This window comes from Nomascus leucogenys, chromosome 24 (genome assembly GCF_006542625.1).
Source record: "Nomascus leucogenys isolate Asia chromosome 24, Asia_NLE_v1, whole genome shotgun sequence".
NCBI classification, from domain to species: domain Eukaryota; kingdom Metazoa; phylum Chordata; class Mammalia; order Primates; family Hylobatidae; genus Nomascus; species Nomascus leucogenys.
The window spans coordinates 29,033,442-29,061,353 of NC_044404.1; the positions used below are offsets into that span (position 1 = coordinate 29,033,442).

General features: G+C 50.4%; 1 protein-coding gene across 10 annotated transcripts in view; it reads left to right on the forward strand.

The window, feature by feature from the left end:
• PTPRU (protein tyrosine phosphatase receptor type U) overlaps positions 1-27,912 on the forward strand; it is a 94,371-nt gene that overhangs the window by 23,772 nt on the left and 42,687 nt on the right. For 9 of the 10 annotated variants that reach the window (XM_030805488.1, XM_030805485.1, XM_030805489.1 and 6 more), the window contains 10 exons: positions 421-502; positions 609-724; positions 1,028-1,202; positions 1,984-2,277; positions 17,265-17,573; positions 20,805-20,914; positions 21,247-21,448; positions 21,832-21,934; positions 24,470-24,743; positions 27,349-27,385. In XM_030805488.1, the coding sequence (XP_030661348.1) occupies positions 421-502; positions 609-724; positions 1,028-1,202; positions 1,984-2,277; positions 17,265-17,573; positions 20,805-20,914; positions 21,247-21,448; positions 21,832-21,934; positions 24,470-24,743; positions 27,349-27,385 (1,702 nt within the window). Of the gene's footprint in view, positions 1-420; positions 503-608; positions 725-1,027; positions 1,203-1,706; positions 1,722-1,983; positions 2,278-17,264; positions 17,574-20,804; positions 20,915-21,246; positions 21,449-21,831; positions 21,935-24,469; positions 24,744-27,348; positions 27,386-27,912 lie in introns of those variants that run through there. The other variant, XM_030805494.1, reaches the window with a different exon arrangement.

The following is a 27,912-nucleotide window of genomic DNA, read 5'->3' on the forward strand; positions in this document are numbered from 1 at the left end:
TTGGAGTAGATGAGTGGCTGAAGTTAGAATGTGTCCGCATTCAGCATCAGAGGCAACCTGTGGTCAAGGCCAGGGGTCAGTCTGGGGCCAGTCTGGGTTCAGCATCTGAGGGCATTGTTCCTAGGAATAGCCTCTGGCCCAGGTCAAGGGTGAGTTGGAAAAGTGCTGAGCTGGAAACTCTGTCTGGCTGCTTGAGGGTAACTGTCCAGGATTTGGATGGAAACTCTGGCCTCCACCTTGTTCACTATGGGTGCTGGGACCCCACCCCCACCTAGCTGGCTTGGGAGGGAGGGTCAGTGTGAGTGGGGCTGACCTCTGCTAGTTGAGGCACAGGAGGCTGAGGCCGAGCGGAAAGTGGGCACCTCCCCAGGCAAGGCTGGAGGAATATCAGTATGACAGGGGCCCTCCCGCCTCCCCCAGGTGCTGTTTGAGGCCCTCATCTCCCCAGACCGCAGGGGTTACATGGGCCTGGATGACATCCTGCTTCTCAGCTACCCCTGCGGTGAGTCCCAGCCCACTGGGGGCGCAGGGGTAAAGGGTGCGGGCGGCCGCGGCTCCTGCCTGCAGGGGACGCAGGCCTAGCTCACGACGCGGCTCTAACCCCGCAGCAAAGGCCCCACACTTCTCCCGCCTGGGCGACGTGGAGGTCAACGCGGGCCAGAACGCGGTGTTCCAGTGCATGGCCGCGGGCAGAGCGGCCGAGGCCGAACGCTTCCTCCTGCAGGTGAGCGGGAGCCGTGACCTTGGCTGGGGGCGGGGTGGGGGGGTTGGTGGCTGCTTCTGGCCCTGACTCCCCGCAGGTTGCTGAGTCCCTGCTTCGTACTCCAGCACCGCGCACAGCGTCCCGGCCCTCCCCTAGCTCTGCTCTGCGCTCTCTTGGGTCCCCCATTCCCCTAGGTCAGAGCGCGGCTCCAGGAACCTGTGTCCGCGCTGTGTAGTCGGGACGGCTAAATGGGGCCCGGGTCAGAGCGAGATCGGGACCCCTCGCTCCGAGGCGCCGCTGACCCTCTCACTCTCTTCCCTGCAGCGGCAGAGCGGGGCGCTGGTGCCGGCGGCGGGCGTGCGGCACATCAGCCACCGGCGCTTCCTGGCCACTTTCCCGTTGGCTGCCGTGAGCCGCGCTGAGCAGGACCTGTACCGCTGTGTGTCCCAGGCCCCGCGCGGCGCGGGCGTCTCCAACTTCGCGGAGCTCATCGTCAAGGGTCAGCTGGTGACGCGTGGGAGCGCCGGGACCCCACCCTCGAGGGGCGGGGCCGGCGGTGGGGGGGGGCGGGGGCGGGTCTGTCCGGGGGCGTGGCCGTGGGGGGTGGGGCCGGCGGCGGGGGGGGCGGGTATGTCCGGGGGCGTGGCCGAAGGGGGGTGGGGCCGGCGGCGGGGGGGGCGGGTCTGTCCGGGGGCGTGGCCGTAGGGGGGTGGGGCCGGCGGCGGGGGGGCGGGTCTGTCCGGGGGCGTGGCCGAAGGGGGGTGGGGCCGGCGGCGGGGGGCGGGTCTGTCCGGGGGCGTGGCCGTAGGGGGTGGGGCCGGCAGGGTGCCGCGGGGGCGCGATCTGAAGGTGGGCCTGTGGAGATGGCAGGGGCCCAGCCGGGATGAGAGCTGATCTAGGGGTCGGGGCTGGCGTCGAGGGGGACGGACAGGGTCAGGGTGAGAGCCTAGAGAGGGGTGGGGTTCTGGCTGTGTGACCCCTGTGTTGATCCTAGCTGGCCTGCGGTCCGCTCTAGGAGGTGAGGATTTGGGGGATTAGGAGGGGCCTGAGAGAGGGGTCGTGGGCTGATGGGCGAGGGCGGGGTCAGCCTTTGGAGCCAGGTGCCCCTTAGGGCCTGGGAGTTAGTGGGGGTAGGAGAGAGGGTCTGGTTGAGGGCTTGGTAGCAGCGTCAGAGGCCCTGGGAGGACGGAGAGGGATTTGGGTGTGGTGGAACTCAGAGTTGGGTGCTGGGGTCTCACAGCAGCATCGGTCCGCCTCGCCTCTCCCCCATCTCCTCGCAGAGCCCCCCACTCCCATCGCGCCCCCACAGCTGCTGCGTGCTGGCCCCACCTACCTCATCATCCAGCTCAACACCAACTCCATCATTGGCGATGGGCCCATCGTGCGCAAGGAGATTGAGTACCGCATGGCGCGCGGGCCCTGGGCCGAGGTGCACGCCGTCAGCCTGCAGACCTACAAGCTGTGGCACCTCGACCCCGACACAGAGTATGAGATCAGCGTGCTGCTCACGCGTCCCGGAGACGGCGGCACTGGCCGCCCCGGGCCACCCCTTATCAGCCGCACCAAATGCGCAGGTGGGTGCAGCCACTACCCCTGGCTTCAGGCCCTGGTGGGCCCAGGGCTATGGAGGGGCGCATTCGAGAGGTAGCGTGGCCTGGATCTGTGCTCGTAAACCTTTCTAAAACTGCGATTTTTCCTCAAGCCTTGTTATGGTAAAGATAATGATAGCTAATACTTTACTGTGTCAGGCACTTAAACATATCTGTGCGTAGACACACACACAAACCCATATTTACAGATTTAAAACTTACAACAACACCACGATGTGGGTGCTCTTGTCGTACCCATTTTACACATGTGACTGAGGTACAGAGATGTTAAGTGACTGGCCCCAGAGCACACAGCTAGTAAGTGGCAGAGATGGGATTGGAACTCTTGACTGGCTGGCTCCAGAATCTGTGTTCTTAATTCTACATCTAGATAAAATAAGCAACTAAACACCATCAAATACAAGTATATTATACATTCCAGCTGGTTTCTCTTGTCTGGGCATTGAGCCTGAGGTCTGCTCTTGTTAAAAAGGGCAAAGCAGCTGTTGGAGGATGGTACACCTGTGCCAGATGAGGGTCTTTTTTGTTTAATCAGAAGAGAAATTGAGAACACAACAGGTTTTTCTTTTTGTGACTTTAGTATTGTTGTTGTTATTATTTTTCCTTTTGAGGCAGAGTTTTGCTCCGTCACCCAGGCTGGAGCACAGTGGCGTGATCTTGGTTCACTGCAACCTCCACCTCCTGGGTTCAAGCGATTCTCCTGCCTCAGCCTCCTGAGTAGCTGGGATTACAGGCATGCGCCACCATGCCCGGCTAATTTTTGTATTTTTACTGGAGACAGAGTTTCACCAGTTTGGCCAGGCTGGTCTCAAACTCCTGACCTCAGGTGATCCACCCGTAAGATTATAGGCGTGAGCCACCATGCCTGGCTTAGAGTGTTTTTTTAGTGGACTTACTAAGATAAATGTAGACTCACATGCAGTTGTAAAAAAAATACAGAAAGAGTCTCTGTGCACGTCACTCTATTTTCTGCATGGTAACATGTTGCAAAACTATAGTATAATATCACAATCAAGATATTCGCATTGGTACAAACCACAGATCTTATTCAGAGTTTTCTGGTTTTGCTTGTACTTGTTTGTGTGTGTATATATGTGTATGTAGTTCTGCACAATTTATCACATGTGTAGGTTTGTGTATTCACCACTACAGTCAAAATACTGAATAATTCAACCCCCTTAAGGACTCTCATAACCACATTCACCTCCCTTTCTTCCTCTACTCCCCAACTTTTGGTAGTCACTAATCTGTCCTTCATTTCTAAAATTTTGTTGTTTCAACAATATATGAATGAAATCAGAGTATATAACCTCTAGAATTGGCTTTTTTTGGATAACAGCTTTACTGCAATATCCACATTTCATACAATTCAATCCTTAAAATGTACATACAGTTCAGTGGTTTCTAGTATACAGTAGTCCCTGTGTATCTGAGGTTTCTCCTTCTATGGTTTTAGTTACCTGTGGTCAACTTGAGGCTTGAAAAGGTGAGTACAGTACAATAAGATATTTTGAGAGAGAGAGACAGACCACATTTGTATAACTTTTATTATAGTGTGGTGTTGTAATTGTTCTACTTTGTTATTAGTTATTGTCGTGAGCCTCTTACTGTGCCTAATGTAGAAATTAAACTTTATCATAGGTGTGTATGTATAGGAAAAACATAGTTTATCTAGGGTTCGGAACTCTCTGCGGTGTAAGGGCATCCACTAGGGGTCTTGGAATGTGTCCCCTGCGGATATGGGGGGACTACTGTATTGACAGAGTTACACAGCCATTAACACAATCAATTTTGGAACATTTTCATCACCTCAGAAGGAAATTTTGTAGTCTTTAGCAGTCATCACCATTTCACTCGAACACCTCTAGCCCTAGGCAACCACTGATTTCCTTTCTGTCCCTATGGATTTGCCTCTCTGTGGACGTTTCACATAAATGGAATCATACAATATATAATCTTTTGTGACTGGCTTCTTCCATTTATTTTATTATTTATTTATTTATTATTAAGACGGAGTCTCACTCTGTCGCCAGGCTGGAGTGCAGTGGCGTGATCTCGGCTCACTGCAACCTCCGCCTGCTGGGTTCAAGGGATTCTCCTGCCTCAGCCTCCTGAGTAGCTGAGGCTACAGGTGCCCACCACCACACCTGGCTAATTTTTGTATTTTTAGTAGAGATGGGGTTTGGCCATGTTGGCCAGGCTGGTCTCGAATTCCTGACCTCAGGTGATTCGCCTGCCTCGGCCTCCCAAAGTGCTGGGATTACAGGCGTGAGCCACTGCACCTGACCCTTCTTCCATTTAACATGATATTTTCAAGGTTTATCCTCATTGTAGCATGTATCAATACTCCATTCTTTTTTATTGCTTAATAATATTCCATTATAGAAATATATCACATTTTATTTGTCATTCATCAATTGATGGAAATTGGAGTTGTTTACACTTTTTGGCTATTATGAACAGTATTGCTATATTTGTGTACAGGTTTTTATATTGATACATGTTTTCATTTTTCTTATGTACCATATATATCATATCTCTGTGTTTATTCATTGAGGAACTGCTGGACTGTTCCAAAGCAGCTGTACCACTTTAAATTCTCACTACTTGTCTATGAGGGTTCTAGTTTCTCTGCTTCCTTGTCACCACTTGTTATCTGTCTTCTTATAAGTACTCTAGTGTATATGAAATGGTATCTCATTGTGATTTTGATTTGCATTACCCTGATGGCTAATGATATCGAGCATTTTTTCATGTGCTTATTGACCATTTCTATATCTTCTTCTTTGTAGAAATGTCTTCAGAGTGTTAAAAATGACCAATTTTTAAGTTGGGTTATTTGTCTTTTTATTATTGGGTTGTAAGATTATTTATATATTCTGAGTAGGCCGGGTGTGGTGGTGGCTCACACCTGTAATCCCAGCACTTTGGGAGGCCGAGGAGGGCGGATCACTTGAGGCCAGTTCAAGACCAGCCTCGCCAACATGGTGAAACCCAGCCTCTACTAAAAATACAAAAATTAGCCAGGTGTGGTGGTGCATGCCTGTTGTCCCAGCTACTCGGGAGGCTGAGGCACAAGAATCGCTTGAACCGGGGAGGTGGAGGTTGCAGTGAGTCGAGATGGTGCCACTGCACTCCAGCCTGGGTGACAGAGTGAGACTGTGTCTCAAAAAAAAAAAAAAAAGAGTTATTTATATATTCTGGACACTAGATGCTTATCAGGTGTTTATGTTTGCAAATACTTTCTCCCATTCTGTGGATTATATTTTCTTTTTCTTGATAGTTTTTTTTTGAAGCACGAAAGTTTTCAATTTATCTATTTTTTTCTTTTGTTGTTTGTGCTTTTGATGTCATACCTAAGAAACTATTGCCTAATCCGCAGGCATGAAGATTTACTCCTGTGTTTTTTTCTAATAGTTTTATAGTTTCAGCTGTTACATTCAGGTCTTTGATCCACTTTGAGTTAATTTTTCAAATGTGGTGTGAGGTAGGGATCTAACCTCATTCTTTTTTTTTTTTTTATTTTTTATTTTTGAGACGGAGTTTCACTCTTGTCGCCCAGGCTGGAGTGCAATGGCACAATCTCAGCTCACTGCAACTTCCACGTCTCAGGTTCAAGTGATTCTCCTGCCTCAGTCTCCTGAGTAGCTGGGATTATAGGCATGTGCCACCATGCCCAGCTAATTTTTTGGTAGAGACAGGGTTTCATCATGTTGGCCAGGCTGGTCTCAAACTCCTGATGTCAGGTGATCCACCTGGCTCAGCCTCCCAAAGTGCTAGGATTATAGGCATGGTTGGCCAACTTCGTTCTTTTGTATGTAGATCTTCATTACCATTTGTTGAAAAGTCTATTCTTATTGAATTATCTTGGCACTGGAATTAGTTTCTTTCATTCGCGTAGTTTCCTTCATCCAAGTTGTGTTTATCAGTAGTTTATTACTTTTTGTTGCTTTTTATTACTTTTTATTTCATGCTGTGGAAATGCCAGTTTGTTTAACCATTCACCTGTTGAATGACATCTGGGCTGGTTCCACTTTTTCATTATTACAAGTAAAGCTTCTGTGAGCATTCATACAGAGCTTTTTGCATGAACATAACTTTTCATTTTTCTGGGATAAATGCTCAAGAGTACAATCAATGAGTCATATGGTGATTGCACGTTTAGTTTTATCAGAAACTACCAGAGTGGCTATATTGTTTTATATTCTCACCAACAACGTATGAGTGATCCAGTTTTCTGCATCCTTGCCAGCGTTTAGTGTTGTCACTGTTTTTTATTTTGGACTTCCTGAGAGGTGTGTAGTGACTTCCCATCATGGTCTGAATTTGCATTTCTTCAGTGTCTAGTGATGTTGAACACCCTTTTTTTTTTTTTTTTTTTGAGACGGAGTCTTGCTCTGTCGCCCAGGCTGGAGTGCAGTGGCGCGCTCTCGGCTCACTGCAAGCTCCGCCTTCTGGATTCACGCCATTCTCCTGCCTCAGCCTCTCCGAGTAGCTGGAACTACAGGCGCCCACCACCACGGCCGGCTAATTTTTTTGTATTTTTAGTAGAGACGGGATTTCACCATGTTAGCCAGGATGGTCTCGATCTCCTGACCTTGTGAACCGCCCACCTCGGCCTCCCAAAGTGCTGGGATTACAGGCGTGAGCCACTGCGCCCGGCCACATCTTTTCTTTTCTTTTTTGAGATGGAATCTCACTCTGTGGCCCAGGCTGGAGTGCAGCAGCATGATCTCAGCTCACTGCAACCTCCAACTCCCAGGTACAAGCAATTTTTGTGCCTCAGCCTCTCGAGTAGCTGGGATTACAGGCACACACCACCACACCTGGCTAATTTTTGTATTTTTAGGACAGATGGGGTTTCGGCATGTTGGCCAGGCTGGTCTTGAACTCCTGACCTCAAGTGTTCTGCCCTCCTCAGCCTCCCAAAATGCTGGGATTACAAACATGAGCCACGGTGCCTGGACGAGCATCTTTTCATGTGCTGTTTGCCATCTGTATGTCCTCTTTGGTCCATTGTCTGTTCATGTCTTTGAACATTTTCTAATTGGATTATTATTATTATTATTTTTTGCTGTTAAGTGTTGAGTTTTTTGTACATTCTAGGTACCAGTCCTTAGTTAAATGTGGAGTTTGTAAATATTTCCTCCCAGTTTGTAGCTTGTCCTTTCACCCTCTTTATATGGACTTTCACAGAACTATTTTCAATTTTGATGAGGTTCAATTTATAAAATTTCCCTTTTATGAATTATGGTTTTGGTATCAAGTCTAAGAACTCCTTGCCTGTCTGTGTCTCCCAAAGATTTTCTCCTGGGTTTTTTTTATTTTTTATTTTTTGATACGGAGTTTCACTCTTGTTGCCCAGGCTGGAGTGCAATGGCATGATCTCACCTTACCACAATCTCCGCCTCCCGGATTCAAGCGATTCTCCTGCCTCAGCCTCCTGAGTAGCTGGAATTACAGGCATATACCACCATGCCTGGCTAATTTTGTATTTTTAGTAGAGGTTGGGTTTCTCCTCGTTGGTCAGGCTGGTCTCGAACTCCCAACCTTAGGTGATCTGGCCTCCCAAAGTGCTGGGATTACAGGCATGAGCCACCGTGCCTGGCCTCCTGTTTTTTTTCTAAAAGTGTTATAGTTTTACATTTTACATTTAAGTTCATGATCTATTTTGGGTAAGGTGTGAGGTTTAGGTCAATGTTATTTGTTGCTAATCAATATTTGTAAGTGTTTTAAAAAGCCGATCTGTGAATTATTTAAAATCCAGTTTAAAGCCACACTTTGGGAGCGCCTCGGGTGGTAGGTCTAAAATCTGGTTTAATGTCACACTTTAGGAGACCGTTGAGTGGTGGGTCAGAGTGTTCCAATGGGGAATTGCTTTCTAGCGAAGGGGTCTGGGTCAGGTTACGTAACCTTTCTGAGCTTCAGTCCCCCTGTTTTACAAAATGGGAATAATAACATTTACCATGTAGGGTTAGTTTGAAGATTTATTCAACGAATGCATATTGAGTGCCTATGACGTGCGAGGTGCTATTGTGGCTGTTAGGGATATATGACTATAACCGAGATGGACAAAGGCCACCAACATGTGAGTTCTTCATGGAACTCGTATTTTGGCAAGAGGAGATAGATAATAGATGAGTAAACACGTGAAGTATACAGTTGACCTTTGAACATCATAGGTTCAAATTGGGCAGGTCCACTTACATAGTTTTTTTTTCACTCACACGTGCATCAAAAATACGGTATTTGCGGGCTGGGCATGGTGGGTTATATCTTTTATCCCAGTGCTTTGGGAGGCTGAGATGGGAGGAATGCTTGAGGCAAGGAGTTTGAGACCAGCCTGGACAACATAGCAAAACCCTGTCTCTACAACACAACAGCAACAATAATTAGCTGAATGTGGTGGCGTGTGCCTGTAGTCACAGCTATTCAGGAGGCTGAGGCAGGAGGATAGCTGGAGCGCAGGAGATCAAGGCTGCAGTGAGCTAAGATTTCACACTGCACTCCAGCCTGGATGACAGAGCAAGATCTTATCTAGAGACAAACAAACCAACAATACAAAAAACTCCAATGTTTCTAGGGCCTGCATATATGAAGGGCCAACTATGGGACTTGAATATGTGTGAATTCGGTTATATGTAGGGGTCCTAGAACCAATCCCTGGCATATACCGAGGGAGGACTTTATGGCCTGTCAGATGGTGGTAAGTGCCATGAAGAACAAAAGCAGGGAGTGGGGCCTGGAGGGTTGTTATTTTTAAAAGTCTCAAGGGAAGGTGACATTTGAGCAGAGATCTGAAGGAGGCGAGGGACTGAGCCGTGCAGAGAGCTGGGGGCTTGCTGGGGGAAGCAAGCACCAGCCCAGCTGAGCAGCCAGCACAAAGGCCTGGAGGCTGGAGAATGCTTGGCACATGCGAGGGGCATCCAGGAGACCAGTGTCACTGTGTTAGTGACTGAGTGGGAGATGGCAGGAGAAGAGGCTGAAGTTGAGCTGCAGATGTGGGACTTAGAGCTGTTGTACCCAGAGAGAGCTGGGGAGCCACTGAAGAGTTTAGAGAGCAGGGGTGAGCATCGTCTACTTTTGTTTAAAAGGATCACTCTGGCCCTTTTGTGGAGAACGTTCTCCAGGAGGGCAAAGGTGCCACAGAGACCAGGGAGGAGGCTGCTGCAATGATCTGCTTAAGAGGTGGTGATGGCTGGGAGCCGAGTGGAAGTGGTGGTGGTAGGGAGAAGTGGTCAGATTCTGGGTTTATTTTGAAGGCAGAGCTAACTGCATTTGCTGATGGATTGAATATGGGATGAGAGAAAGGGAAATAGAAGTCAAGGATGGCTCCAAGGTGTTTTGCTAGAGCAGCAGGAACGATGGAGCTGTCGTTTTCTGCGAAGGAGCAGACTGTGGTGGAAGCTGATTTGATGCGGGTGTCATAGATCAGGAGTTCTGTGTTGGGAATGTTGACTTTGAGATCCCTGTTAGACGTTCAAGTGGAGGTACTTATCAGCAGATGGATACATGAGTGTGGAGTTCAGGGAAGAGGCTTGGGCTGCAGATACAAATTTGAAAGTCATCAGTGTGGAGATGGAATAGATGGCATCTAAAGCCCTGAGGTTGGATGAGATCTTTTACGCTAATGGTTCTCAACTAGGGGCAGTTTTGTCTCCTAGGAGACATTTGGCAGTGACTGAGGATATAATGGTTGTCACAACTGGATGGCGGCAATGGGGTGTTACTGGCATCTAAAGGGATAGAGGCCAGGGAAGCTGCTGAACATCCTACGATGCGCAGACAGCCACATAAGAAAGAATTATCTAGTCTAAAATGTTCGCAGTGCTGAGGTTGAGAATCCCCGATTTAGTCCTTAGATTTTTAGGGAATAAACGTAGATGGAAGAAAGAGGGGTTGTAAAGCCTGAACCTTGGAGCCTCCAGTGTTTTGGGTTAAATGCAGACAATTGCAGGGAAATGCATTAAATGCACGTGAAGTATAGTGCTTAACACACAGTAAGCACCCAGTAAATTATGGTGTTTTTAATCTTTCAAAGGCAGTTCTGGTTTGCCACTTAGGATAAAAGGAATCATAGCACAGGGTTCCATAGAGGATCTCTATTGCACTCCCCTTAGTGTACAGATGGGGAAGCTGAAACCCAGATGCCAGTAGCAGTATAAATTAGCACAACCATTTTTTAAAGAAATATATTTAAAAGCCCTTTCTTCAACCACTCCTGACTCTTTATCCTAAAGAAATAACTTGGGGTGGGGGGAGAAGGGAAGAACTATAAGTGCTAGGTTTCTCAGTATAGTATTATTTATCATTATACAAGTCTGGAGGCAAACAGTCCAGCCAAATGGGGACATTCAATGGACTTCTAGAGTCAATAAACATAATTATAAACAACATCACACATGTAACAACACAAAGCAAATGAGGCAGCATACAGGGAAGAGAGGGGAAGAGACTTGGCTGTGATCAGACAGTGGGTCAAGAACCCAGGTTTCATGATGACGGCTGTTGATTATTCCCATTTTACAGATGAATAAACTCAGATTTAGAGATTTAGCCACTTGTACAAATCTACACAGTGAGTCCACGGCAGAGCTAGAATCAAAGTTTGAATCTCTTGATTTCTCATCCAGTGTTTTGTTTTAGTTTTTTGTTTTATTTTGTTTTTGGAGACAGGGTCTCACCCTGTCACCTGGGCTGGAGTGCAGTGGCACGATCACAGCTCACTACATGCAGCCTTGAACTCCTGGGCTCAAGTGATCCTCTTGCTTCAGCCTCCTCAGCAGCTGGGGCTACAGGCTTGCACCACCATGCCCAGCTAATTTATATACATACATACATATATATATATATATATGTATATATGTATTTTTTTTTGTAGAGACAGGGTCTCACTGTGTTGCCCAGGCTGATCTTAAACTCCTGGCTTCAAGGGATCCTCCTGTTTCAGCCTCCCAAAGTGCGGGGATTACAGACAGGAGCCAGTGCATCCAGCGTAATCCAGTGTTTTTAACAGCAGCTGCTGCCACCGTCATGGGCTGAATGCCCAGTTTGTGCTGGGCACTGCGAAACACTTTTCATAGGCTGGCCAGGACGGAAGCTGGGGCAGGGGCCTGGCAGTCAGGGTGCAAACATCTCCCCCTGGCCTTCTGAATTACACGCTTCTCTTTGTTGACATCGTGGCCCCTCCCTGCTTAGGCGCGTTGGCCGGCAGTTGTTTTGCTGTTGACCAGCTGTGTTGTCATCTCCTCCATCCCCATGAAACTTCCCTCGCAATATATTATTTACTGTAAAAACAATAATATAGCATCAGGCGAAGGCGTTTTTAAAAATAAGCACTCCGAAGCCCATCATCCTAGCCCAACAGCTGTTATAATTTTTCTGACTTCTTCACATCTCTGCCCATATGCCTGCAGTAGACGTTTTTACACCCTTGCATTGGGATGTAGAAAGCATTCCGTATGCTGCCTCATTTGCTTTGTGTTGTTAGGTGTGTGATGTTGTTTATAATTATGTTTATTGACTCTAGAAGTCCATTGAATGTCCCCATTTGGCTGGACTGTTTGCCTCCAGACTTGTGTAATGATAAATAATACTATATTGAGAAACCTAGCCTTATAGTTCTTCCCTTCTCCCCCCACCCCAAGTTATTTCTTTAGGATAAAGAGTCAGGAGTGGTTGAAGAAAGGGCTTTTAAATATATTGCTTTAAAAAATGGTTGTGCTAATTTATACTGCTACTGGCATCTCATGTTAATGCACATGTTTATTAATTACTATAGACTGGTAATGACTGTAGGCTGGGCAATTTGACTCATATTATCTCATGTAACTCTCACACTTGCTCTTTAAAGTAGGTGTCATAATCTCCATTTGTTTGTTTTTGTTTATTTTTTTGACAGAGTCTTACTCTGTCACCCAGGCTAGAGTGCAATGGCATGATCTTGGCTCACTGCCTCCTCTACCTCCCGGGCTCAAGCTATCCACCCACCTCAGCCTCCTGAGTTGCTGGGACTACAGGCACGCACCACCATGCCTGGCTAATTTTTATATCTTTGTAGAGATAAGGTCTCACTACTATGTTGCCCATGCTGGTCTCGAACTCCTGAGCTTAAGCGATCCTGCCTTGGCTTCCCAAAATGCTGAGATTACAGGTGTGAGCTACTGCACCCAGCCATAATCTCCATTTTTTAGTGGAGGAACCTGACATCAACATTCAAAGGGTGTTAAGTAACTTGCCTGAAGCCACAGAACTATGGCCAGGTGCAGTGGCTCATGCCTGTAATCCCAGAACTTAGGGAGGCTGAGGCAGGTGGATCACTTGAGCTCAGGAGTTTGAGACCAGCCTGGGGCAACATGGTGAAACCCCGTCTCTACAAAAAATACAAAAAAAATTAACCAGGGGCATGGTGGCACGTGCCTGTGGTCCCAGTTACTCAGGAAGGTGAGGTGGGAGGATTGAGACTGCAGTGAGCCAATGATAGCACCACTGCACTCCAGCCTGGGTGACAGTGAGACTCTGTCTCAAAAAAACAAACACAAACAAAGAAAAAAAAGAACTCACGAGGGGTGGAGATAGGATGTGAACTTGGGTGTACTAGATCCCAGTCCAAAGCTCCCCCAATGAGAAAATTGACCATTTCGGGGTTATTGCATCTTGTTTAGCCTTACTAAAGTCAACACATGGTGGCCGAATTCAACAGCGTTAAATGTTATCCTCATTGTTTTAATGTGCATTTTGACCTCTGATCTCGGAGTGACCTGTAGCCCTGTGTAATTCAGAGGGATGGGGCTTTGAGGTCCCCGAGTTCTGTTTTGTCAGTGTGTGTTGACAGTTGAAGAGAGTGTGTCTGGGTGCCAGATGGTTTTTAGAAACATGGAGAAACTCATGGATTCACACCCCTCAATCAACATATCAGTCTGTAGTCAACAAACTATTTGAGCTCCCTGGATCTGTCCAGATATGATCAGGGTAGGCAGGAAGAAAAAAGAGAAGTGGACCTTCTTTTCAGAGAGCTCTCAGTCTACCTGGGTGGATGGGAGGTGGCACAGTTGTCAAAGAATGAGATGCCTAAGTCCGAAGTTGGGAGTTTCATCCTCCAAAGTCACTATCTTGGGTCCTGTAAGGTGATTTTAAGAAGCTTGAGTAGGTTGCCAGTATGTAAAAATCTGGAGATTTCACATAAAAATTGGAATTTCTGGCTCCTCTTGAAAAATGGGAGGATCTGGCAACTCTGAACCTGTAGTCCTGCATGGCAGCAGTCATCTAGAGGTGAGCAGTAGCTGCCCCTTTTGGATGGGACACTACTGTCCTGTTTGCCATGGTCTTCACCCAGCGTACGTCCCCCGTTTACATGGAACTTCTCCTGCCCTTCTGTAAATGCTGCAGGAGGACTAGGAAGCAGAGTGCTTCTGCCAAGCCCTAGAGGCTGGAAAGGAATGCAGGGCTGCGTTCCAGGGGGTGGGGATGGTGTGAGCTGGGCTGCAGGGAACAGAGAGCCACTCCCGGTTGTGCAAATAAAGCAGTGGCACCTCGGCTCTTGTAGACTCCCAGGACAGTACACACAGGGCAGCCAGGACCAGAGCCAGAGAGTTGGAGAATAACGCGAGGACCTCTGGGAAAGATAGCAAGTGAGCACACCCCAGATCTGCCCCCTCGGGTGCAAACATAGAAGAATGATGGCTTAAAACAAAACTACATTAAAAAAATTAGAAAAATCTCTATGGGCCAGGAATGGGAGAGAAAACCTAAGTGTGTTGAATGGGCTTGCAGCCCACAGTACCCAGGATACAGGGAGCAGTGGCAGCCAGCCCCTCCGTGTCCATATGGGATGGGATTTGGGTAGGCCCTGCTTGTGGGGAGAAGGGAGCCAGTCAGGAGGCAGGCTTTGTTCCTAGTGAGTGCTGAAATCTCTCTTCGATGGCTCCATATGTAACTGGAGACATGCTGCTTGCCTGTGTTCCAGGGAAGAAAGGAAACCTTCTGGGTGGAAACAGAAACTTGTATTGTGCTGTACTTGGGGCCAGTGTTGAAAACTGTGTTACTGGTGCACTCCCAAGATAGGAGCAGCCTGGGCGAATGCTTTCCTTTGCATCTTCTTCGTAAGGGGAATTCTGAACAAATTAATCACATAAAAAATGCCACTAGGGGCTGGGTGCGGTGGCTCAAGCCTGTAATCCCAGTACTTTGGGAGGCAGAGGCAGGAGGATCAGTTGAGCCCAGGAGTTTGAGATGAGCCTGGGCAACACAGCAACACCCCGTCTCTACAAAAAATACAAAAATTAGCTGGGCTTGGTGGCACGCACCTGTAGTGCCAGCTACTTGGGGGACTGAGGCAGGAGGATCACCTGAGCCGGGGAGATCAAGGCTGCAGTGAGCCATGATCCTGCCACTGCACTCCAGCTTGGATGACAGAGCAAGACCTTGTCTCAAAAAAAAAAAAAAAAAATGCTCCTAGGGGTTGTACTTAATCTTCTTCAGAGGTTGTATAGCGGTGCTTTCTCACCTGTTCATTAAGGGATGCTGAGGTCCCTCTAGGTGGGGACACTTTGCAGGTGCTCACAGAACTTGAGAGTAATGAAACTACACTTCATGGAATCTGAGTGCAAGAGAGAAAAGGATCATTTGATGCAATCTTGGTGTCTTCCCTCGTTTTACTGATCCAGAAACTGAGGCCCAGAGATTTTCCCAAGATCACACAGCTGGTCAATGCAGATGCAGGACTAAGGGCTGAGTCCTGAGCTCCATCTTGCCTTTGCTTCAGAAGCCTTGACTTTTCTTTTCTTTTTTTTTTCCGAGACAGCATCTCACTGTGTCGCCCAGGCTGGAGTGCAGTGTTGCGATCATGGCTCACTGCAGCCTCAACCTCCCAGGTTTAAGCAGTACTCCTGCTTCAGCCCCCTGAGTAGCTGGAACCACAGGCATGTGCCACCACGCCCGGCTTATTTTTGTGTTTTTAGTAGAGATGGGGCTTCTCCATGTTGGCCAGGCTGGTCTCAAACTCCTGACCTCAGGTGATCCACCTGCCTTGGCTTTCCAAAGTGCTGGGATTACAGGTGTGAGCCACTGCGCATGGCCAACTTTTTATTTTTTTAGAGATGGTGTCTTGTTGTGTTGCCCAGGCTGGTCTCAAACTCCTGGGCTCCAGCGATCCTCCTGCCTTGGCCTCCCAAAGTGTTGGGATTACAGGCATGAGCCACTGTGCCCAGCCCAGTTTCTTTATTTATAAGATGGGGATAACATTCTGGTCCATAGAGTCATCAAGAAACCGTAAAACCTAACATGCACCTCCCTTCTGCTGGGGTAGCTATCTCTCTCCTGAGGCATCGGTGAATTCCTGTTGGGGAGGTGGGGAGTGGCGGTTAAGAGCATGGATTTCGGAGCCAGCCTGACCAGGTTTGGATCCCAGCTTCACCACTTACCATCTCTGTGACTGTGGGCAAGTTACTGAATTTCTCTGTGCCATTGTTTTAATATCTGTATGATAGGGCTAATAATAGCACTTGTCTCACTAGATTACAAGGATTAAATGAGATAATGCATTTTTTTTTTGAGATGGAGTCTCGCTCTGTTGCCCAGGCTAGAGTGGAATGGTGCAATCTCAGCTCACCGCAACCTCTGCCTCCCAGGTTCAAGCAACTCCTCTGCCTCAGCCTCAAGCAGCTGGGACCACAGGCATGCGCCACCACGCCCGGCTAATTTTTTTGTATTTTTTTCTTTTTAGTAGAGATGGGGTTTCACCATATTGTCCAGGCTGGGCTTGAACTCCTGACCTTGTGATCCGCCTGCCTCAGCCTCCCAAAGTGCTGGGATTACAGGCATGAGCCACTGCGCCCGGTCGAGATAAAGCATTTTAAAGACTCGAGAACAATGCCTGGCCTATCCAAAACCCCCAATACATGTTAACTGCCTTTATTATTATTATCATTATATAATAGATTGTGTTTCCCTTTTTTGCTTTGACAGCCAGGGAACCCACCACTGAATTTGAACCTTCTCTTTAGACCTCCACGTAGGACCTAATGTCATGTATTTCTGTTTCTGTTTCCCTGTCATTCTCTGGCTTTATTTAACGATTCGGCTCTCATTTCCCTCATTACCCTGATTTCTGTATGTTATTATATTATATGTATTACTATACGTTGTTTCAGAACAAGTTTGGAATTAATACCTAAAGAAAAATATATCAACAGTTTGATTCGGAGTGACCTGTTGTAGTCCAGGGTGGCCTTGAATTAGGAGGTGAACTGTGCTGTTAAAAATAAATTATTGGCCGGGTGCGGTGGCTCACGCCTGTAACCCAAGCACTTTGGGAGGCTGAGGTGGGTGGATCACTTGAGGTCAGGAGTTCAAGACCAGCCTGGCCAACATGGTGAAACGCTATCTCTACCAAAAATACAAAAATTAGCTGGGCGTGGTGGTGTACGCCTGTAATCCCAGCTACTTGGGAGTCTGAGGCGGAAGGATTGCTTGAACCTGGGAGGCAGAGGTTGCAGTGAGCCTAGATTGTGCCATTGCATTCCATCCTGGGTGACAGAGTGAGCCTCTGTCAAAAAAAAAAAAAAAAAGGCTAATATTTTTTGAGGGCTTATTGTATATTAGCCATTGTCATGCATCCTTTGTGTGTATTTCCTTAAACCTTACAGTGATCCTATGAGGCAGGGCCTATTATCTTTTCATTTTGTAGTTGAGGAATCTAAGGATCAGAGGGGTGAAGTGATTCAGTCAGCAGTTGCCAGCTGCAAGTGGCAGAGGCAGGATTCAAATGTAGTCCGCCTGACTCCAAAGCACATACTTTTACTCCCCGTTTGATGTTCTAGGGGTCCCCTGAGCTCTTGAGGGCAATGGAGGGATGATTTCAGGCAGCTGACTGATGCTTTCTCTCCCTGTTCTTCTTCCTCTTCTCTTCCCATTTCTTCTAACTTCTTCTCTCTGCCTCCTGCATTCTCCAGAGCCCATGAGGGCCCCCAAAGGCCTGGCTTTTGCTGAGATCCAGGCCCGCCAGCTGACCCTGCAGTGGGAACCGCTGGGCTACAACGTGACGCGTTGCCACACATATACTGTGTCGCTGTGCTATCACTACACCCTGGGCAGCAGCCACAACCAGACCATCCGAGAGTGTGTGAAGACAGAGCAAGGTGTCAGCCGCTACACCATCAAGAACCTGCTGCCCTATCGGAACGTTCACGTGAGGCTTGTCCTCACTAACCCTGAGGGGCGCAAAGAGGGCAAGGAGGTCACCTTCCAGACGGATGAGGATGGTAAGAGTCTCAGTTCCAATTCCCAGGGCCCTGTGTACCTCCCACAGATATGCCATGTCTGAGACTGAAATTTACTGAGGGTATTTTTTTTTTTTGCTTAGGATTAAACCAACTGTATAACACCAAAGTAGTGAGAGCTCCTATTTTTTCTCTGGAAGACTTTGGGGTAGATTGGTCTAATTTATTTCCTTAGGTGTTTGAAAGAATTCAGCAGTGAAGCCATTTGGGCATAGAGTTTTCTTTGTGGCAAGGTTTTTAGTAAATTTTAGTTTTTAAAATAGATATTGGGATATTCAGATTTTTTTTATTCTTGTATCAGTTTAGATGGACTGTATTTTCTAAGGAATTTGTTCATTACGCCTAAATTGTCAAATTTCTTGAGATAAAGTTGTTTATAATTTTTTTTATTTATTTAGAGACAGAGTCTTGCTCTGTTGCCCAGGCTGGAGTACAGTGGCACCATCTCAGTTCACTGCAGCCTCCTCCTCCCAGGCTCAAGCGATCCTCCCACCTCAGCCTCCTGAGCTAGGACTACAGGCATGCACCACCACGCCAAGCTAGTTTATTTATTTTTGAGGCAGGGACTCACACTTTTGTCCAGGTGGGAGTGCAGTGTCACGATCATGGCTCACTGCAGCCTCGACCTCCCAGGCTCAAATGATCCCTCTACCTCAGCCTCCCAAGTAGCTGGGACTACAGACGTGCACTACCATGCCTGGCTAATTTTTTTGTATTTTTTGTAGAGACGGGGTTTTGCCATGTTGCCCAGGCTGGTCTCGAACTCCTGGGCTCAAGTGATGCACCCACCTTGGCCTCCAAAAGTGCTGGGATTACAGGCATGAGCCACTTCATTTGCCAATATTCTTTTATTATATTTATTTAATGTCCGTAGGCTCTATAGTGATATCACCTTTTTCATTTCTGATATTGGTAATTTCTGTTTTCTTTTTTCTTGTTCACTCTTGTGAGGACTGTATAAATTAATCTTTCCAAAGAATCAACTGTTGGCTTACTTGATTTTCTTTATTTTCTATTTTTTATTTCTTTTGTTATACTTTCTTTGGAGTTGATTTGCTGTTCTTTTGCCTTTTGAGGTAGAAGTTTCTTAGATCATTAATACTGAGCCCTTCTTCATTTCTAATATGTGTTTAAAGCTACACATTTTCCCCTAAGTCCTGCTTTAGCTGCATCCCACAAGTTTTGATATTTCCTATCTTCATTATCATTCAGTTCAATTTGTTGTTTATACAATTGAACTGTTATTTCTGTTATAATTTCTTCTTTGACTTAAGAGTTATTTAGAATTATGTTGCTTAATTTCTAAGCAATTGGGACTTTTCTTCTTTGTTTTTGAGACACAGTTTCACTCTGTCACCCAGGCTGGAGAGCAGTGGCGCACTCTCGGCTCACTGTAAACTGCGCCTTCTGGGTTCAAGCGATTCTCGTGCCTTAGCCTCCTGAGTAGCTGGGATTACAGGCGCCTGCCACCACGCCTGGCTAATTTTTGTATTTTTAGTAGAGACAGGGTTTCGTCATGTTGGCCAGGCTGGTCTCGAACTCCTGACCTCAGGTGATCTGCCCACCTTGGCCCCGCAAAGTGCTGAGATTATAGGCATGAGCCACCGTGCCTGGCCAGCAATTGAGACTTTTCTAATTGTTTTTTTTATTATTGATTTGTAGGTTAATTCCGCTGTAGTCAGAGGATATCCTCTAAATTTTATCTTTTGAAATTTGATCCTTACTTTATGGCCCAACATATCGTTAAATTTTGGTAAATGTTCCATGTGTATTTGAAAAGAACATGTATTCTGTTGCTGTTGAATGCAGTGTTCTACATATGTCAAACTAATATTTAGCCCTTAGTGTACATGTCAAGCATCATTCCGAATAGTTTTAATATATTACTGCATTTAATACCCATGACAACCCTATGTGGTATGTTACTATTTCTATTCCCATTTCATTTCTATTCCCATTTTACAGAAGAGGTCACAGAAAGCCTGGTTTTCTCACCTGACCATCTGGCTTCACAGTTGTCATTCTTTTTTTTTTTCCTGAGACAGAGTCTTGTTCTGTTGCCCAGGCTGGAGAGCAGTGGCGCAATCTCAGCTCACTGCAACCTCCGCTTCCCTGGTTCCAGCGATTCTCCCACCTCAGCCTCTCGAGTAACTGGGATTATAGGCGCCTACCACTATGCCTGGCTAATTTTTTGTATTTTTGGTAGAGACGGGATTTCACCATGTTGGCCAGGCTGGTCTCGAACTCCTGACCTCAAGTGATCTGCCTGCCTCAGCCTCCCAAAGGTGCTGGGATTACATGCGTGAGCCACCACGCTCAGCCAGTTGTCATTCTTAAGAGCTACACTCGAATGCTGTCACAGGTCCAAAGCCTTTCCCTGGGTTCCTACAGATCCCAGTTACCCCTAAGCTCCCTGGTTGATGGCTTTGTGTTGCTGCCGCACGTGCACAGTTTTCTGTTCTGCACAGCATTGGCCTAGATGCAAAATTCAGCTCCTTCCTTAGTTTCTGCTTTTCTCTGCCTTAGGACTTCAGCTTCCCCATAGTGGTTTCTCAAGGCATTTTCCCAAGCAAAGACCATTCTCTTCCTAAATGACACTCCTGTGCCTGCCATTAACAGTACACATTTACACAGAGGAAAACAAAACAAAGGAATGCCTGCAAGTGTTAATGCTAAAATGTTAACAGTATCTCTGGGTGATACAATTGTAGATGCCATTAATTTTCTTTACGCTCATTTTGATTTTCTACGTTGAACATGTCATTTATGTAATTAGAAATTTTTAGACAAGAAAATATCTCCACCCATAATCCCAATACCGCAATGCAATTGCTGTTTTCATTTCTCTGGCACATGTGCATATTTTCTGAAAACTACCCAACTGGAACAAAATTGGAGCCTTCAAACGTATTTCTCTCCTGAATGCAACCTACACAGTAATGAAAATGCCAGCTATCCATTTTGAGTACTTAGTAATAGGTTGAACCATATGCAGTTGCTGATGTTTGCCTTGGGGCTTTATGTACATCATATCATTTGAGTCCTGGCTTGAGAGGGTTATATCATTCCCACTTCACAGCTGAGTTAAGTAAGGTGCAGAGAGGCTGAATAGTCCATGAGAACGACGTAGGAAGCAGCAAGGCTGGAATTTAAACCCAGGTGTCTGGCACCAAAGCCCACTTTCCCCTGGCCCCTGCCGCCTTTCCCTTGCAGTGCCCAGTGGGATTGCAGCTGAGTCCCTGACCTTCACTCCACTGGAGGACATGATCTTCCTCAAGTGGGAGGAGCCCCAGGAGCCCAATGGTCTCATCACTCAGTATGAGGTGGGTGTGGGACCCTCTTACAGTGGGGGTCCCTGGTGGAAGGTGAGGGGTGACCCTCTTTCTCTCTGCTGCTACAGTAGTAGGTGCATGGGAGGACAGATGTGATTGTCATAGTTTCTTCAACTATGGCCAGGTCTGTGCCCCGTGATTTCTAGGGAAGGGTCCTGAAGGCAGGAGGGAGAGGCGAAGATGACTAGAAGCCTGGCTTGATGGCATCCAGTCTCCTTTGCTTAGCCTTATCTCTCACTTTCCTGAAACATGGTGGGTGGAGGCTGCTGGTCAGGGATGCTCTGCCCATCCTGTGCCCACCTGCCTGCCAATCCTGCTCCCAGATCAGCTACCAGAGCATCGAGTCATCAGACCCGGTGGTGAACGTGCCGGGCCCACGACGTACCATCTCCAAGCTCTGCAACGAGACCTACCACGTCTTCTCCAACCTGCACCCAGGCACCACCTACCTGTTCTCCGTGCGGGCCCGCACAGGCAAAGGCTTCGGCCAGGCGGCACTCACTGAGATAACCACCAACATCTCTGGTGAGCCCCACCCGACCCGGCCCAGCCTCTTTGGAGGTGGCCCAGAATCCAAGGGTTCCATGGGCAGAGGGGAAATGGGGGGCATCCTGGGGGTAGTTACAGAGGGCCCCTGCTGAGATAAATATGCCATTTAGGAGTTAAAGTCAGGCTCAGGGAGGATGAAGTCAGAGGAGCCAGGAGACTGTGGTCAGTGGAATCAGAAGATTGAGGCTGGGGCCGGTGCCTGAGGTCAGGGGCCAGGGTAGCTCAGGTCATGTCAGCAGGAAAAAAGAGGCTAAGGCTGAAGTAGGGGAGATCTGAGGACTGTGGTCAAGGAGGCTGGAAGCCTGGTCTCCCTGGTCCAGTGGCCAAGCTCCAGCTTGTGACCCTGTCCCCTTCCCCAGCTCCCAGCTTTGATTATGCCGACATGCCGTCACCCCTGGGCGAGTCTGAGAACACCATCACCGTGCTGCTGAGGCCGGCACAGGGCCGCGGTGCGCCCATCAGGTGGGAAAGCGGGGACGGAGGGGTGGGAGTCCAGGGCCTTAGGGAAGAGGCCCCTCTTCTGACCCAGAGCCCCACCCAGGCCAGCTCACCCTTTTCCTCCCTCAATCTCCCACGCAGGGCTCGGGGTGTCTGCAGGAGATCGTTCTGTGATGCTCGGTAGGCGAGAAGCCTGCAGTCCCTCCCCTCTGAGGCCATGGGTCTCAGATGGTGACTGTCAGGAGGACCCTGGATAGGTCCAGCCTGGAGAGGGGACTGTCCAGGCCTGTCCACGGGGCCTTTCCTCAGACACCTTGGAGAAGTGAAACTCTGGGGGCCTTATATCATCCCAGCCTTTTCCTGGAAGCACAGAGATGGGCTTTCTAGAAGGCTGGGGCAGCCAGCCAGATAGGGCCATCTCTCTGGAATGGCTAGGGGCTTGGCTTCTCCACCTGCTCTCCCGGAGGAAGCTGGGCTTGCTGGTGCCGTGGTGGCTGGGGCTTGCTGGTGCCTCTCCGCTACTGGGGAGAGGGTGCTGGAGACAAGACTCTGTGTGTGTGTGTGTGTGTGTGTGTGTGTGTGTGTGTGTGTACGTGGGATGTGAACCTGGGTGTGTCTTTGTGATAAAGACATGGGATGTGTGGTGTGAATGTGTGTGAGAGGCGTGTATGGGAGACATAAGTGTGCATGTGTGAGAGTGTGTGAGGGTGTTTGTGCAACTGTGTGCACGTACTGTTAGCCAGACTCTGTGCTAGGGGCTTTATCTGCGTGAAGCCATTTATCCTCATGGCAGCCCTGTGGCATGGGTATGATTACCTTCATTTTACATATCGGGAAACTGACTCAGAGAGCCTAAGTCACTTGCCCTCAAGGCCACACAGCTAGTAAGTGGTGGAGCTGGATTTGGAAGCCAGGTCTATCTGCTGTGCCTGTACCTTTTCTAGAAGTTATAGAGCCTCCCTGCCCTTCTGGTCCACCCCTTCCTTCCACGAAGGTACATGCTCTGGGAGAGGGTGACAGCCTTTAGGTGGGGGGGTGTGAGGGTCCTAGTCAGTTCCCAGGAAGAGAGTGGGCTGCCCGGGTGACCATGGCAGTCCCTTGCCTCCTCACTCCCCACTGTATCCTCTCCTCTTCTGCTTTGTCTTCCCTGTATTTGCCACTGCAAATCCTGCCCTGGACCGGTTCCCAGACCCTCAGGGAAGCCCCAGGAAAAAGTCACGGGGTCTGCAGGGCCTTTTGTCTGTTGCTGGAGCCTCAGGGCCCTTATGCCGCTGAGTCTGGGATGGGTTGGGAACCCTTCCTTCCTTGTCCTCTTGAGGGATCCTGTGAGCAGCACTGGTCAGGGTCCCTCAGGATGATGATTGCAAGGCTAGGTGGGGGCAGGCTTGGTGGGAGGGGAGCGGCAAGATGGCTGCATGACCCTGGGCATGTCCTGTTACCTTCCTGAGCCTCCATTTCTTTATCTGCACAATGGGGATTATTCTAGATTAAGATGCACTTTGTTCATGGCTAATGTTAATGATTACCTCCTGGTGGGATTTAGGGCTAGGAGAGGCCTGACCTTAGCCTGGGGTAATGGAGGCTGAAAGGGGCTTGGACTGGTGTTTATAATGGGCTAGTGACAAGCCATGGGCTGGTGTCCAACACTCTGGGATGATTCCCCACAACTTGGATGCTCCAAAGAAACATCTGGTGAGCAAGGAAAAGGCATTTCTGCGTCCCCGAGCAGAGGCTGTCAGTATGGGATGTCACACGCCAAGACGTGACCGAGACTGTAACTGGAAATATTTAAATTTGTCAGGATTCACTTATTTACTCTCCACTTTGTTCTGCAGAGGATTTGGAGGAGCTCATAGCAGAAGCCTACTTAGTAAAGAGATAAAATAGAAACACAGCTGGGACCAGGGAGCACGAACCAGAGTGGGCAGTCGGGATCCTGAGACAGCAGGGCTCCGATTTGCTGATCAGAGGCTGCCTTGGCATTGGGAGGGTGCTAGAGACATAGCGTTGGGTGTCCTTGTTTGCTAAATGACTGGCTCTCACTAGAGGTCAGTTTTAGGAAGCCCAGGTGCCTAGTGTCTAGCACAGGGCTCATCGTCTGAGCTCAGTCATCTCTTTCTGAATGAATGAATGAATGAATCTGGCTAACCCTGTCATTTACTGAGTCCCAGAAGGGAGCTTTCAGTAGCTTTGGTTTCCCAGGTCTTGTGTCACACACACAAGAGGACTCATGGAGGAAGCAGGCTGGGGCCTTATGGCTTGGTTATGTTGAGCAGGGTCCACGATCCTCTTAGCCTGGATTAGTAACAGGAATAACCGCTGACAGGTGCTGGCTGCTTGCTTAACTTGCCTGTTCTTCCCGTCTATCTTCTGGAACAGTCTTGCAATTACTCCCATTTTATGGAGGAGGAAACCCAGGCCCGGGGAGGTTAGGGGACTTGCCCAGCTAGTAAGGAGCGGTGTGTGGAAGTTAGTCCCCAGGAGGGCCTTTAACTGCCAGCTGGCTCTCCCAGTCCTCTGGCCGCTTGTGATCCTCTGTACGCTCTCCTCCCTGTCCAGCGTGTACCAGGTGATTGTGGAGGAGGAGCGGGCGCGGAGGCTGCGGCGGGAGCCAGGTGGACAGGACTGCTTCCCAGTGCCACTGACCTTCGAGGCGGCGCTGGCCCGAGGCCTGGTGCACTACTTCGGGGCCGAACTGGCGGCGAGCAGTCTACCTGAGGCCATGCCCTTTACCGTGGGTGACAACCAGACCTACCGAGGCTTCTGGAACCCACCACTTGAGCCTAGGAAGGCCTATCTCATCTACTTCCAGGCAGCAAGCCACCTGAAGGGGGTGAGGGACCGGCCAGGGTCATGGTGGGCGTGGTTGGGTGTGGGGGATGGCAGACGGGGGATACCTTGGAGCAGGCCCAGCAGACACCAGGCCCAGCCCTTCCCATAGCCCCACCTCCCACAGCTCCACCTCCCACAGCTCCACCTCCCGTAGCCCACCTCCCATAGCCCCACCCCCCATAGCCCCACCCCCCATAGCCCCACCTCCCATAGCCCCACCTCCCATAGCCCACCCCCATAGCCCACCCCCATAGCCCACCCCCATAGCCCACCCCCCATAGCCCACCCCCATAGCCCCCCCATAGCCCACCCCCATAGCCCACCCCCATAGCCCACCCCCATAGCCCACCCCCATAGCCCACCCCCATAGCCCACCCCCCATAGCCCACCCCCATAGCCCACCCCCATAGCCCACCCCCATAGCCCACCCCCATAGCCCCACCCCCATAGCCCACCCCCATAGCCCACCCCCATAGCCCACCCCCCATAGCCCACCCCCATAGCCCCACCCCCATAGCCCCACCTCCCACAGCCCCACCTCCCACAGCCCACCTCCCATAGCCCCACCTCCCATAGCCCCACCCCCCATAGCCCCACCCCCATAGCCCCACCTCCCATAGCCCCACCTCCCATAGCCCACCCCCATAGCCCACCCCCATAGCCCACCCCCATAGCCCCACCTCCCACAGCCCCACCTCCCACAGCCCCACCTCCCATAGCCCCACCTCCCATAGCCCACCCCCATAGCCCCACCTCCCACAGCCCCACCTCCCACAGCCCCACCTCCCATAGCCCACCCCCATAGCCCACCCCCATAGCCCACCCCCATAGCCCCACCTCCCATAGCCCACCCCCATAGCCCCACCTCCCACAGCCCACCCCCATAGCCCCACCTCCCATAGCCCACCCCCATAGCCCACCCCCATAGCCCCACCTCCCACAGCCCACCCCCATAGCCCCACCTCCCATAGCCCCACCTCCCTAGCCCACCCCCATAGCCCACCCCCATAGCCCCACCTCCCACAGCCCACCCCCATAGCCCCACCTCCCATAGCCCCACCTCCCATAGCCCCACCTCCCGTAGCCCCACCCCCATAGCCCCTACCCCCCATAGCCCCACCTCCCGTAGCCCCACCCCCGTAGCCCCACCCCCATAGCCCACCTCCCATAGCCCCACCCCCATAGCCCCACCTCCCATAGCCCCACCTCCCACAGCCCACCCCCATAGCCCCACCTCCCATAGCCCCACCTCCCATAGCCCCACCCCCATAGCCCCACCTCCCATAGCCCCACCTCCCATAGCCCCACCCCCATAGCCCCACCCCATAGCCCCACCTCCCATAGCCCACCTCCCATAGCCCACCCCCCATAGCCCCACCTCCCATAGCCCCACCTCCCATAGCCCCACCTCCCATAGCCCACCCCCATAGCCCACCCCCCATAGCCCCACCTCCCATAGCCCCACCTCCCATAGCCCACCCCCCATAGCCCACCCCCATAGCCCACCCCCCATAGCCCACCCCCATAGCCCACCCCCCATAGCCCACCCCCCATAGCCCCACCCCCCCATAGCCCCACCTCCCACAGCCCCACCCCCATAGCCCCACCCCCCCATAGCCCCACCTCCCACAGCCCCACCCCCATAGCCCCACCTCCCATAGCCCCACCTCCCATAGCCCCACCTCCCATAGCCCTACCTCCCGTAGCCCCACCTCCCATAGCCCCACCTCCCGTAGCCCTGGCCCCACAGCTCCTCCCCCATTACCTTGCCCCTCCCATAGCCCTGCCTCCTTTTGCCCATCTCCCATTGCCCCACCTCCAATAGCCACAGAGCCACCCCCACGGCCCTGCCTCCCAGAGTCCCGCCTCCCAGAGTCCCTCCCATAGTCCTCCCCCCAGAGCCATAGTCCCTCCCCCCAGAGCCATAGTCCCTCCCCCCAGAGCCATAGTCCTCCCCCCAGAGCCATAGTCCCTCCCCCCAGAGCCATAGTCCCTCCCTCATGGTCCCACCCCTCCCATAGCCAGCCCTCCCGACCCCAGGCTCCTTCCCACAGAGCACCACCCCCTTCCTGAGCCTTCTTTCCCGGGCTCCTCCTTTCTATCCAGGTCCCCAGTCTAGTCTCTGCCCCTTCCTGAGGCCCTGCCTTCTATCTTAGATGCTTCTCTTCCCAGAGGAGTCCATCTCAGATTCCAGCATTCCTGTGTTAAGGCCTAGGACCCGCCTCCTCACTGAAGCCCCACCTTTTCCTCCAGGCTCCTCTCTCCTCTGCTGCTTGCCTGGTTTCTTGCCTGGTTTCTGACTTCCTAGCTGGACCTCTGGCCCTAGGCCCCGCCCCGATGTCCGAGGCCCCGCCCATTTCCCCATGACATTTGTTTCTCTTTTGCCTTCGATCTCATCCCCCTTTCCTAAGGCACTGCAGGTGCCTCCCCTCTAGGCCCCGCTCTCAAGGGTCTCCCCAGGCCTGCCTTCGGGTGGGGTGTCCCTTGATGCCATCAGCACCAGACAAAGCCCTGAACAGGCCCAAGAAACGCTGTCTGAGGTTCCCACCCTGGGGAGGGAGAGGTGGGGGCTTCAGCAGCGCTGAGACCCCCATCTGTGCCTCCAGGAGACCCGGCTGAATTGCATCCGCATTGCCAGGAAAGGTAAGTCTGCTGAGTTCCTGCAGCCTTTCAGCGGCAGGTTTCTCACCTGCCCAGCGCTGGGGAGATGGATCCTGAGGACCTAGGGCTGTGGGAGTAGAGGAGGATGGTTGGGCAGGCCTGGGGCCAGGAGGGGCTTCTCTGCTGGGTTTCCATGTGCCCTACCTCAAGGGCGCCTTCTCCCAGGCTGATAGCAGGGGCCTGGAGCAGGCTTGTGGAGAGGAGCCATTATAGTTGGGCCTTGGGGGTGGTGGGTACTGGGTGCTGGTTCTGGGTTACGTATCTGCCCGGCTTTCCTGTGGTGGGGGAGAAGGTGAGGTCAGCATGGGCCCTGTGCTGTAGGTATCTTTCCTGCTTCCAGACAGGGAATGTGGTTGGTTTCCCATCCTGAGATGGACTAACCATGCCCTAGGTACACAATTCGTAATTCCTATTACCTCCCAGGAGGGCAAGAGGGTGGGGCTGAAGCCCAGGTGTCTGCTCTTTCCTATCTGCTGAGAGCTGGGAGGATCTGAGAAAGTGGGGAGCGA